Here is a 13,076-nt window from a genome sequence, read left to right as displayed (position 1 = left end):
TGAATTGCACCGTGGAAGAGTAGGCACACTTAGAAATCAGTGGTTTTTAATGCATACTGACTGTTTTGACTATATTTAATGATGAGACTTTTCCAGTGCTAACACACTACACCTTAACACCTGCTTAGAATTACTATGTAGTGTGGAACTTGGACACAGCTCATGAATGTCTGTACCCAAAATTAATGCCGATCTATAGATTATAGTGGAACTTTTTTATTAAAGGCTGTGAGTGTTGCAAAAAAACATTTAACCAGTGATGTTGGTCAGTAATTATGCTTTCATTTCATTATTCCCGTACATATAGACTGTTACTTGCTTCCAAATGAATGCCGGTAACTTTTTTTTAAATTAAAAAAGGTGCATACTCCCAGTTGGTCAGAAAATGACCTTCATCGTGACTAGTTTGCTTAACTGCCAGGTGAGTTTCATTTCAGTGGAATGAGACCCTGACAGCAGGCCTTCTGTTATTCAGTTGACAATCAGGTTTTGGATGGAGAATGGATTCTGAATCAAATCTTGACACAAGGAATTGGAATTGAATCGTAGGATTCTTGAAGATTTCCATCTCTAATATCTATCGCTCCATTTAAAGAAAAAAAAAGATTTTTTTTTATGTACTTTGCTTTTATTTTGCAAACTTTGATTAACAAATCCAGCTGCATTAGTGATAATGTTCACACATCACTGACCAACAGTGACAACTCATTGCCACGGTACTGACACTATGCTTCTTACGGTTGGACCAGAGTGAACGCGTGTCAGGGGATCACCAAAGTCAGTAGGATTTTATCCCCTGGGGACCTTGAATCTACCAGAATTTCATGGGGGTCGGACAGTTGTCAAAATATTGCGGTCTGGACCAGAGTGTCGGACAGTAGGTCGACCGCCATCGCCAGCTCCAAGGCCTTGCTGCTGGCATGGCAAAAGAAATACGCAAAACTCTAGAATTCCAACACTGGCAACAAGTTGAGTGCAACCAGCAGGGAATGTAAAACAGTGAAACAATCATTAGTATGGGCTGTAGCTCCTCATTGTTTCTCTTCTTTGTGTCCCCCAGGCTTCCTACTGTTCAAGGACTTCTGCATGAATGAGATCGACGAGGCCGTGCCACAGCTCAAATTCTACGAAGAAGTGAGTCTAAAGTGTCCCCTGTGTCTACAAGATTAGATGGCATCATGGGATGGGAGAGAGATTAGGCCTGTAATCCCACTCATTCAGATTTAGCCCTCCCAGGAAGTGCTTTGCGTTGTTGTGTTGTGGTGTTTAAGCTGACCTTGTGGGTCTGTTTCAGATTAAGGACTACGAGAAACTGGACTCGGAGGAGGAGAGGTTGAGCCGCAGCCGGCAGATTTACGACGGCTACATCATGAAGGAGCTCCTGTCCTGCTCACATGTGAGGACGACACACTCACTAATGCACCCTGGGTCGAGTACATACCGGGACACAGAGCACACACCTGGTGGGATGAGGAGTGCTTCTAATGCACTGTTTCCACCCTTTGGGTCCAATGGATCACAAGATCAATCTGGGGGCTGTGATAGGACTGACAGACAAGAAAAACACATTCTTCTAGAAAAAAAAAGTTTATTTTTCTTCGATCTTTGTTTTTTTTTTAATGGTCACGTAACACTTCAACATGGCACAAGTTTGACTAGATGCCGTTGGATTAACATACAGGCTAGTACAGCACAAGATTAAATACACGGAGATAAAGAAAGAAGAAAGCTCTAATACGTTTATCTCGCATCATCTTATGCACAAAGAAATTCAAATCTGTTGAATAAAACAGGCAACACTGGGAACGAGCCAATTATACATCGTTGAGGAGATTCTCTTTGTGTCAGATGAGTCTGTACAGTAATAATGATGTTTCTCCTCCAAGTGCAGGGCAGAAGAGGTCTCTCGCCTTTCATCCCTGCCAACTGCACGGATGAAATTATGAATACGCAGCAAAGTGCCTTACACACAGCGAAAACAATTTCACGGAGAGTCCCTAACGAAACATCTTGTCATTCTGTGATTGTCTCCTTTTAGACATTGTAAAACAGGCAGCAGAATTCACTGTGAAATTGTGTTAAATGATGACAGCGATGAGAAAACCTTTTGGAGGATTCACGGTCAGAAGCAGAACGAAATTCCTCACATGCATGATGGTCATTCATTAAGGCTTCGAAGATAAAATAAGGTTTTCTGTGGGAGAACTAAACTCTCTTCCTCCCTCATTTATCATGACTTTTTAACTCATTGCTCCAAAGGTGCCAAATATCACGACTGAGCATTGTGGCTCTTTCCTTAAATGTCCTGTCCTGTCTGAATAAAGCCATAAGCAACATTTCCACAACAGACACCTCAGTCTGAATGAAAAGAAGCCGTCACTTTAGCCGTCAGAGGAGGCCAGCAACATAACGGATTCAGTGTCTGAATGTGTCCGTGTTACCCGGACTTTGAGCCATCTGTGGTGCTCCGGAGGAATGAAACTGAACTCTCCACGTAGCAGAAATTGAAAGCACTCAAGTAAAGTACAGGTAGCTCAAAACTTAAGTACAATTCTTGAGTACATGTGCTTAGTTACTTTCCACCACTGATGAACTCTGCAGACGGAGACAGGAATCATGTACGTATTATTTCCCAACTCAGAAAAGTGGATTTGGTGTTAGGTTACTCTTTAAAGAACTGAGACTTACTTACTGTATTGGAAAAGAGAGCGATGATGGGAAAATGGTGCCCCCCCCCCCCCCGTCTCCACTTGGCCTCTCCCAGAAGCGGTTGGAACGAGTCCATCTAAATTCACCACAGACAATACACCACAGTGCAGCTTTTGTCCACCAGAAAGGCACAAATTTTGGATGTAAAGCAAAGTTAGTGCTCATTGCTGTCTAAAGGGAGGAAGTTCTTGAACACACCGCCCACACACACACACACACATATTAGTGCTCTTCTTGGTAGAGGCCTCACTGCAGCATAATGTCCCGGTCATGCTACGCTAGGGGACGGACAGAAAAAACAGAACTGAAATTACTGCTAAAGCTGCATTTTTAATGAACCTTCCTTTTTTTCCCTTCTCCTTGTGTCAGCCATTCTCTAAGAAAGCAGTGGACCACGTGCAGAGTCACCTGGCGAAGAAACAGGTTCCCCCAACTCTCTTTCAGGTAGAAGACCTTTCAATACATACAGCACATGTCAATGTTTTTTTTTTTTTTTTCTTCTACCGTGCGTTTCTGCTTCTGATACACCAGCAAGAAAAACAGAGGATACGATGGCTGTCAGTTCAAATGAAGTATTTGTTCATTGAAAATCACAAACAGACCTTTTTCTAGCGCAGTCATTTTGACTTAGTGAGCCGTTACAGTTTACTAGGGACCTGAACCCGAAGCTAAACAGAGGCCTTCCATCATTCATGTTATTTACACCTGAGCTTTTGTCAAAATGTCTCCCACTGAAAATATTATTTTCAAAATAACACAGTATGACGCAAAACAGTGAGGAGTAATACAATGAAAATAGCTCAGACTAAAATCTCAGCACAACAAATGAATTGTGCCGTGATCTAAACTGGCCGACAATGACTAATTAAAATTATGTTATCTCTTACTTTTGTACTTTACGCCCTCAGATCATTTGATGGTGTAAATTATGCACACACACACACACACAACCTTTTGCAGGGCTTATTCTCACAATACACTGCAGTTTCTGCACTTTCTCAAAATGGCAGTAGTAGATTTGTGTCAGGCCGGGTGATGTAGCAAAATGTTTCATCACAATTTTCATATCAGTCGATATTAGTATACTTAAAGAAAAATATATCAGTCAGCTTTGAGTTCAAATAGGCCGCTAAGCTTGTACTCTGTATTAGTAGACATGAAAAAAGACCCAGAATTGTCCTGAGCTGCAAACAGAAAATCAGTTTAAATAAATAAATCATACAGTAATGAACCAGGTCAGTATAAATCCTTGTCAATCCTGCAGTGTAAATGTCTGATTCTGATTGATCAGTTTAAGGGACTTTGGTGTGGAGAACAAAAGCAGATACTAATCATGCAGTTTGTTGCAGGAGTGTGTCTTGAGTCCAGGGGGGGTGGGTCTAATTGCTGGTGTTGAGACTGTTAGTGGTTGTACTCTGAAAGGCAAGTTTTTTTTTTTTTTTTGTAGTGCTTTTCAATAATAAGGCACTTCAAAGAACCTTACATAAGACAGAGAGAGGTATTAAGATATAAAGAAAAACAAGAGGATATAAAGACATATACAGCGGGGTCCACAAGTCTGAGGTCTCAGACTTTATATAAATAGGATTTTAGAGAGTGAAATAAAATAGAAGATGAAAAATTAGCTAAAATTGAATAAAAACAGATTAAACAGGAGAAAGAAATTACAGTGTAGTAGTGCCAGATATGAATGGATAGTTACATGTTTTGTAACTTAGTCCTGCTAGGGACTGTCCCATCCACAGTGTGTCTAAACGGAGCTATAAGTAGACAAAGTGTTTCCACACCACCACCATCTTCTTACCTCAGTTGCCCACAGCAGCTCCTCGTGTCGTTGGGAAGGCTCAGCTGCCCATTTCTGAGCTTACACTTGAAGTTTTCTCAGGGTGCTTGTCTCGCCTCTTTCTGTTCAGCTTTTAACACCAAAACAGCAGCATGTGCTGTGTTCCTGTGACGTGATTGAACGTAGACACGTTGTCAAGCAGTTAATTCTGTCGACGGTTTATCAAAGTTTCTCATTTCCTAACAGAGGAACTGTTTCTAAAAATCCTTTCTATCTCCCAGCCCTAATTTGTAGTATGTATTTTTGTTTCCCGGCTCTATCAACACTATTTTTAAAACCCACATTCTCAGATTCATACTGCTGGTAATTATACATTTAATGTGGAGCATCCATTGTCAAAAGGCCACCCAGGAAAATAAAATGCAGAGAAAGAGAAACAAGAGATGTCTTCTTTCAGCTCAGTAAATCTAATCAACAATTTCCTCTTTTAGACTACAACATGGCTTTTATTCTGGATATGAAATTATCCCCAGTGACTGAATTTTCCCCCATAGATATTATATAAACCTGCCATTATTTCCTGTATGTTTTGTTAGCCCTCGGTGTCGCTCGAATTTGTATATTCAGCTGGAACATAGAGGCGTCTTTGGAGCTCGCTTGTCAAAATGCGAAGACGCCAATGTTCAGTGGCGGTTTCTGTGAAAGCAGACACAAGGCAGACAACAGAATCTTCAACGAGGCTGAACCCCAGAAAGCTTAAGACACTGATCACAGGAGTTCGTTTAAGTCATCGTAACAATGCACAGAAGATATATTCACATACATTTGTAAAGAATTTTTATCACATAGTTACTGAGGCGCCAGAGCAGACACTGAAACGCTGCAGGGAAACACTGGAGCTGAGCTGCTGTTTATGTCTCTGTCCCCCTGCAGCCATACATAGTGGAGATCTGTGACAGCTTGAGAGGAAAGATCTTCCAGAAGTTCATTGAGAGGTGAGACACTGAAGACGGAGGTGGAAGGACTAGATGGAAGACTCTCACCATTTGCTCAACACATACAGTATATTCACCTTTTAACGCCTCTCGTCTTTTCCCGCAGTGATAAATTTACTCGTTTTTGCCAGTGGAAGAACGTGGAGCTCAACATCCATGTGAGTACAAGCTTTTAGAGCAACATTCACACCTGTAGTATGGTTCATTTGGTCCAGATCAGGGGTTTTCAAAGTCTCTGGGGCCTCCTCTCGGACAACATCGAGACAACTGCCCCCCCCCCACATCATCGGGGCCAAGGTTTTGTCTGGATGCCCACAGGTATTTAACACAGGGCCACCATCTGTGTACCGTATTTCCCCAAATAAAAACCCGTAGTGGGGTCACCCTTCGCCAAGCCCCGCCCCTTTGTGGTCAGCCGCTGCTAGGAAATGTCAAAATGTCACAAATAAGGATTCACAGGTAGGAATGTGAGGAATGAGGCATCTCGTGCTGTAGAACAGGGAACGAATAACAGGAACATACTGAGTCAGTGAATAAAACCAAAATCTGACAGCAGAGTTTTGAAGTGGGAGGAGGGAAGTCCCATTTAATTTTCCCACAGACAATGTGTTAAACCAATTCCCCTTTAAATTCTGGGTCAATCTTGATGAACTCAGCAACTGTTGATTTAAGTTGAAATAATTACAACTGTTGGCCGTGACATAAAGCTATAGGATCCTAACACCCACTGGGAGAGTCCCGTGTTTCTGTGCTTAGTGACATTGAGGATATCGTTCGAAGAAAAAAAATAAATGAGGATACAGAACAGGGAGAAGCAATTGCGTAACCAGAGGCTCTGCACACTTCACAACTCTGTAAACAAGGTACAGGCTCAGTGACAGCAATCGCGGCAGGTGGGGAGCGGCGATTAGAGGATGACCATTTCGCCGATTCTTCCACCAAACCGTGCCAGTGTATGACGGCGCCGTAGTCCAGAGTGGAGAGTCTTTGTTTCGTCAGCTCAGAGGGAAGCTGCTTGTGTTTCTGTACATCGGGCCGAGCTTCGGTCGCAGTTTACGAGGTGTCTGGTTACTGCGTGTGTCTGTCACTACGTTTCACGCACTCTTTAAAGAGGAATGCAACACAAGTACAACGATTTAAACTGTGTTACAGCCTTTGTTGGCAAAACAGTCTCACCTCAGTAGCCGTCGCGGAGCTTTCGGTCTTATTTCACGGTTTTCCTCAGCAGATGGAGTTTGTCCAGTCGTTGTGGAAGTGTAGACACTTAAATCTGCATTCTTCTGAGCACGTTACACACCTCTCATCTGTGCTGACTTCAAAGTTGAGTCTGAAATCGGTTTTAACCTCCTGTCACTTCCTAATGTATCCGTGAAAATACCAACACTCCCTGTGCCGACCTGCGTATTATTTTATCACGGCTGCCTAATGATTGGTGACAGTTCCCATGTTCAGCAGATGGATCAAGCAAGTCCAGGAAACTCAGTAGTTTGATCCAAAAAAACAAACCCTCAGTGTCTACATACTAGCTTTTTTCCAGAGCTTTCAGTAGCATATCATGGTATTCACCAGCAGATGTTTGCTGAGTTATGATGAATTGTGAAATTATTTTTTTTTTAATAATTTCCAATGGACTTTCCTCTCAAATTAAACCGTTTTTAAGACATATCTACTTTCACGCAATCCTGCGGCTGATCTGGTTATTTTTCACACCATAAAATGAAGCGGACCAGACTCCGCTTAGAACTAGACCCAGTTGCTTTGTCCACACCAGACTTCAGGCGACAGCTCGACACCAGCCCTAAACAAACTGGGCCGAGCAGGCAAGCCCGCCAGTTTGTTTGAACCGCACCACCTGTTGCCTCTGTTAAAGTCCCCCTGCTCCTCTCTCCTCCTTCAGCTGACCATGAATGACTTCAGCGTGCATCGGATCATCGGCAGAGGCGGCTTCGGAGAGGTGTACGGCTGCAGGAAGGCCGACACAGGGAAGATGTAAGAGAAACTACAAATACAGTCAGTCGGTTTGAGTGAATTAAAGCTTTAAAAAGCACAGTCATGCCGTGAGCGTTTTTGTTGTTCTAATGTCAGGTATGCCATGAAGTGTTTGGACAAGAAGAGGATCAAGATGAAGCAGGGGGAGACTCTAGCGCTCAATGAGAGAATCATGCTGTCATTAGTCAGCACAGGGGTGAGTTATGCAAACCAGCACGTGAGTATTTTCCATTTTATGCTACTTTATGCTTCCACTCCACTCGATTCCGCAGGGAAATAATGTACTTTTACTGCACTACATTTATTTTGCTGATAATACTCCTGTACTTTTATTTGCATAGGACTTTGAATGGAGGACTTATTTTTGCAGTGGATTATTTTTACGTTGTGGTATTGGTACTTTTACGTAAGGAGAGGATCTGAATACTTGGTGCAGCCCCGTTTCGGAAATCACTAGTATGAAACTAGGTACTAGGTTTTAAAGAACTTACATAGGACTTCACACACAAACTCAATGAGGATTGGATTTACAAATAGCTGGTACAACCGAGTCTGGAAGCTTCCTTTTTTCATATGTTTTGAACTCGTGTGCTTCAAGTACAAAGCACGTCCACCTGGTGTAGAGAAACGCACATAGCCAGACAGTTTGGGATTTTAGTTGTTGATCTCTGTCTCTCCGTGTCCCCGTGCAGGACTGTCCATTCATTGTGTGCATGACGTACGCTTTCCACACCCCCGACAAGCTCTGCTTTATCCTGGACCTCATGAACGGTAAGGTGACCCTCACCCTGCCAGCCCAGATTAAACTCCAGCCCCAGTCAGTCTGTTCTGAGACAGAGAGATTGGATTACTCAGCCTGTCGCCGGCCAGCCAGGTCATTCCTCCCCCAGAGAATCAGGAGTTGATGTGATTTTGACCTCAGTGATGACACTTCAGACCACAGCGAGCCGCCTGCATTAGACTTCCTAACATCTCCTATCAGCCCTCTTTTAACTCGCACCTCATTGTTAGTATTTCCTCTTAAGGACTAACCGGCAAGCGGCCAGTTTCCGAGCTTCATCAGAAGCTGCACTCAGCATTTCCAGATAGTCTCACAATCAAAGCCTGAGTCATCCTTTAAAGTCAACACTCAACACAGTCATCATCATACAGTGTAAAGTGTGGGGATGTTTAAGCTTCACTTGTCCTATAAAAACAGCCAGTCAAACCATGTTCAGGCCGAGACAGTTGGGGAGGAGGAAAGAGTCACAGAAGGCCGATTCTCATTTGCTCCCCTGAGATGACTTCCACAACTTACTGATGAATAGTGATTGAAGCCCGAGGTGTTAGGAGGTGGTGCTGATGCCCTCTATGTTGTGTACGTCTCTGTGCGTGTGTCTGTGTGTTCAGGAGGCGACCTGCACTACCACCTGTCTCAGCACGGCGTGTTCAGCGAGAAAGAGATGCGTTTCTATGCGGCTGAAATCATCCTGGGTCTGGAACACATGCACAACCGCTTCGTTGTCTACAGAGACCTCAAGGTAGACCTCCCACTCGGATTCCATTGTGTTCTCTAAAATAGTCCTGAAACATTTGAAGGATAAGACTGTGGATATTCTGTATTTTTCTTATTGTCTACAATGAACGTGTCCCACTAACAAGAACTATGTGTGTGTCCAAAGCCTGATGTATCTTATCCTCTGAGCCACGGAGCTCCACTGTTTCCAAAAACTATTAAAAACCCATCAGTGAGTCACTCCGTTGCACTGGATGACATGTTCCTTCATCACCATGAACACACACGCTGGAGTTTATTGTGACTCAGTCCCACACACACACACACACACTGTCCTGCTGCCCCCAGTACTCACTACAGCACCAAGTGTGTATTAATCCACCACTGAAGATAATCCCCAACTCCAAATATTCGGTTCACAGTGAAATAGGAAAAAGAAAAGCAGCCAATTTCTTTTGAGGCTAAAATCTGCAAATATTAAGTTTTTGACAGATTTAGCTTGAAATGACTGAAGCGATTAACTAATTGATAATAATGGCCAATTATTATCCCGTCGATCAGCTAATTAATTAATCTACTCATCAATTTATTCCTAAACGTTTGTTTAAAACTGCAGTGAGCAGCTATTGAAGGAAATGAGCCATTGTAAAAAATGAAACTACAGACTTTTGAGGTTTTTTTTTTTAAAGATTTACGTCTTCAGTAGGAAGCAATGGGCTCAGAGCTGAGAGCCACAGACAGAGGAGGGGAGTCAGAAAGTGTTGAAATGGACAAACACACTGGTGCTTTTGGTCTTTTCATTGAATTAGTTCATGGACTGAATCTGTTAGCCAGTTAATTAATCTAAAAACTAATGAAAATTAGCATTAGTTGGAGCCCTACTCATAAGATATGCTATTTCATGTCACGTTGCCTTTATAAGAAGGATGGATATTTATTTTGTTTAATGGAGAATTGTAAAAATTATGACAGAGAGAGGAATGACAAGTGATGTGGATTAAAACCCTGAACACCACACTTCTTTGCTGCGCGCCTCAGTCCACTGATCCACTGCAACTCCTCCACAGATGCTCCTTCAAAGGCATAGGTACATATCAGCCAACTGTCCTCTGTTTTTCCTCCAATTCTCCTGTTTGGACCGGTTGCCATAATAATAGTTATATTTTGCTGGAAGTCAGGGAACAGTTGTAGGGCTTTAATAAACAGTGCAGGACAATGCAGATAATACTTTGAGGCTGAGTGTTGGATGGGAAAGAGAGCGAGCGGGTCACGTTTTGCCAGGACGGGAGGCTTTCTTTTATTGCCTGTATCCACACAGAATTTTCCCCTGGTGAGCGGAAATTGTACCTTAAGTTGTGAATTTGTGAGGTCTCCAACATTGCCAGGTACTCTCCGTCAATATCACCCTCTTTATCCTACGTGTGTGTCCTCCCTCAGCCAGCTAATATCCTGTTGGATGAACACGGTCATGTTCGGATCTCCGACCTCGGCCTGGCCTGCGACTTCTCCAAGAAGAAACCCCACGCCAGTGTGTAAGTGCACCGATCAGTGTTTAAGCCCATTGTCCCAGGATTTATTTCTCTCAGGGGGAGGTGGGGCGATTGGAATATTACCTGCGCCGGTCAGTGAGTTAAATCACTTCTGAACCGCATGTGCCCGTGATTGCACGGTAATAATTACATGTTAGAAAATATTACACATAGAGCTGTGTTCCATCAGTTCAGTGCACGGTGTGGACGCAGAAAAGGACGTCGCTAACCTGATCGATCACTCATTAATTATCAGTCAACTCATGCAACAGAGGACGCAAAGTAGTTTGTGAGAAATCGGGTGTCAAATGTCGATAATTGATAATGATAATGTTGATTAAACTAATGGCTCCCACTAAAAACTGTAGTATTTCTGACTTGTCGTTCAGCACCAGGTGACACAGACCTAACCCCAGTCTTTATCTTGGACTGGTTTTTGACTTTGGTTAGCGGCATCAAACCCCGCCCCTAATCTCAACGGATTTGGCGCGTAGCTGGCTCTAATGTTTTGAACAGTGTTACCGGTAACCATCTGTGTTAGTAACAAGATTGCAGATAATAACCAGGAAATAATATCAACATTAAAAATGATCGTAAGCCCATCAGTGATGACTGTCACCTGGTTTTACCATTCGCTACAACACCTTCTAGAACGACAACTTTTATTACGAGGGACTGGGGGAAATATTTTATCGCCCTTCTCCTCCTCTAATATGAATCCCGTAGAAATGGGGCTGTAGTGTGTGATTCTGCTCTTGCAGTTGTAAAAAGTACCGGGTATGTGTTTGACATGAAGCTGTGGTGTGTTTGCTGCAGCGGTACTCATGGTTACATGGCTCCAGAGGTTCTTCAGAAGGGGACGGCGTACGACAGCAGCGCCGACTGGTTCTCCTTAGGCTGCATGCTCTTCAAACTCCTCAGAGGGTAAATACTCCAGCTTTCCTCTTTCCTCTCATCTCACCTTTCTTCATCTTCTCTGTGCTCTTTACTCCCCACATCCTAACTTACCGTCTGCTTTCAAACCTCTTCTGCCAATCTGAGCAAACCTCTTTGAATCGGCTCTGCCCGTTCTCCGCGTCTCTCGCCTGCTCGCCGTCTGTTTGATTTTGTTTGTGTGCCAGTCTGCGTGTGTGTGTTTGTTTGATCTGGAGTGTGTAAATGCCAGAGGTCTAGGGCCCAGTAGGTCAGAAATCAGGTAAAAGGGGGGCGTGTGTGTGTGTGTGTGTGTGTGTGTGTGTGTGTGTGTGTGTGTGTGTGTGTGTGTGTGTGTGTGTGTGTGTGTGTGTGTGTGTGTGTGTGTGTGTGTGTCAGGTCTTTCAATTGATATTTGGATCAGTGTGTTTGAACACTTTAAAGAGGAAGTGTGTGTTGGTCTTTGGTGAAAGGCTGGATGCACGTTTAAACACTTGGTTCCAAAATTTTGCATCCTCTCTGTAAAACTGTTTGGTTCAAAAGTAAAATGAGTTTTAGTCATATGAATTCTGTTATAAACAATGTTTCATAATTTTAAAGTAACTTTCAAAATAAGGTGTTAGCTCACACTCTTTCTGTCTTTACCCGAAAAGTTTCAGCAGAATCTAAGAATCAGGATTAATTCAGTTACAGCCGGACAATAAATCAACAGATGATCAATATCTTTATACTGTATAAGATACAGTGATGTAATGTCAACATTTATATTAAATAGTTTCTCCTCCAGAATCTTTACAATAGGTCAACATTTTGAGAATTATGCTTATGTGCTTTCTTTCTGAGAGTTAGATGAGAAGATGGATACCACCACTGGAGACAGGACATGGTTAGCTTAGCTTAGCATAAAGACTGAAAGCAGGGAAAAACAGCTACTTTGGCTCTGTCCAGAGTTCACTCCTTAATTACACATGTATCTTGTTTTGTTTAATGAACAAAAATGCAAAAATTTCAGCGTTAGCAATTTTAGGGGCCGTTATGTGGTGAAACTGTCTCTTGATGAATACTGTATCCGTCTCCCCAGTACGTCTCCAATGATAGTGCCAAGTTGCCGATGATCTGCGAGCACAGGCTTTGGTTTTCAGTCTCCCCCTAAAAACCACAGTTGTTGTTTTTACACTTCTTTTAATGTATGGGTTAAACAAAGAAGATGTAATGTGTTAATTAATGAGCTTTAGAGGTGTTGGTAGGTGTATCTGTATAACTTTGGACAGAGCCAAGCCAGCGGTTTCCTCCTGCTTCCGGTCTTTATGCTAAGCTAAACTAACATTATCCGGACTCCAGTTCCGTACTCGAATCTGAATTAATCTGAACAACAACCTGCTCATCACAAACATATTATGGTCTTATATAGCTGATATATAAAAACATGTCTATTTACGCATCCAGTAGAGACCGAGCAACATGATCCTTGGTGGTGTTTGTGTCCCACTGACGAAAGTCCAGTACTCCCTCTCTTTTAGCTCTGGTTTTGGTCTCCACCAGCCTCAAAGGGAAACATCTGGCTCTTCAGCTGCTGAATGCTCCACCATGTTCATTAACTGCGTCCGTCCGCTGTTTGCTGCTGAGCTGGTAGTGGACAGTGGCGTTTTTTAGCTTTTTCTCTG

General features: G+C 42.9%; 1 protein-coding gene across 1 annotated transcript in view; it reads left to right on the top strand.

Moving 5' to 3' along the window:
* grk3 (G protein-coupled receptor kinase 3) overlaps positions 1–13,076 on the top strand; it is a 63,574-nt gene that overhangs the window by 35,313 nt on the left and 15,185 nt on the right. The window contains exons 4-14 of the mRNA XM_040156707.1: positions 1,061–1,134; positions 1,295–1,396; positions 3,079–3,153; positions 5,426–5,487; positions 5,594–5,645; positions 7,385–7,476; positions 7,573–7,672; positions 8,169–8,247; positions 8,866–8,996; positions 10,409–10,503; positions 11,317–11,424. Of these exons, the coding sequence (XP_040012641.1) occupies positions 1,061–1,134; positions 1,295–1,396; positions 3,079–3,153; positions 5,426–5,487; positions 5,594–5,645; positions 7,385–7,476; positions 7,573–7,672; positions 8,169–8,247; positions 8,866–8,996; positions 10,409–10,503; positions 11,317–11,424 (970 nt within the window). The remainder of the gene's footprint in view (positions 1–1,060; positions 1,135–1,294; positions 1,397–3,078; positions 3,154–5,425; positions 5,488–5,593; positions 5,646–7,384; positions 7,477–7,572; positions 7,673–8,168; positions 8,248–8,865; positions 8,997–10,408; positions 10,504–11,316; positions 11,425–13,076) is intronic.

The sequence above is a fragment of the Xiphias gladius genome, chromosome 20, assembly GCF_016859285.1.
Source record: "Xiphias gladius isolate SHS-SW01 ecotype Sanya breed wild chromosome 20, ASM1685928v1, whole genome shotgun sequence".
In the NCBI taxonomy this organism is placed as follows: domain Eukaryota; kingdom Metazoa; phylum Chordata; class Actinopteri; order Istiophoriformes; family Xiphiidae; genus Xiphias; species Xiphias gladius.
The sequence above is the reverse complement of the archived record's forward strand: the minus strand, read 5'-3'. Positions and strand labels throughout refer to the sequence as shown.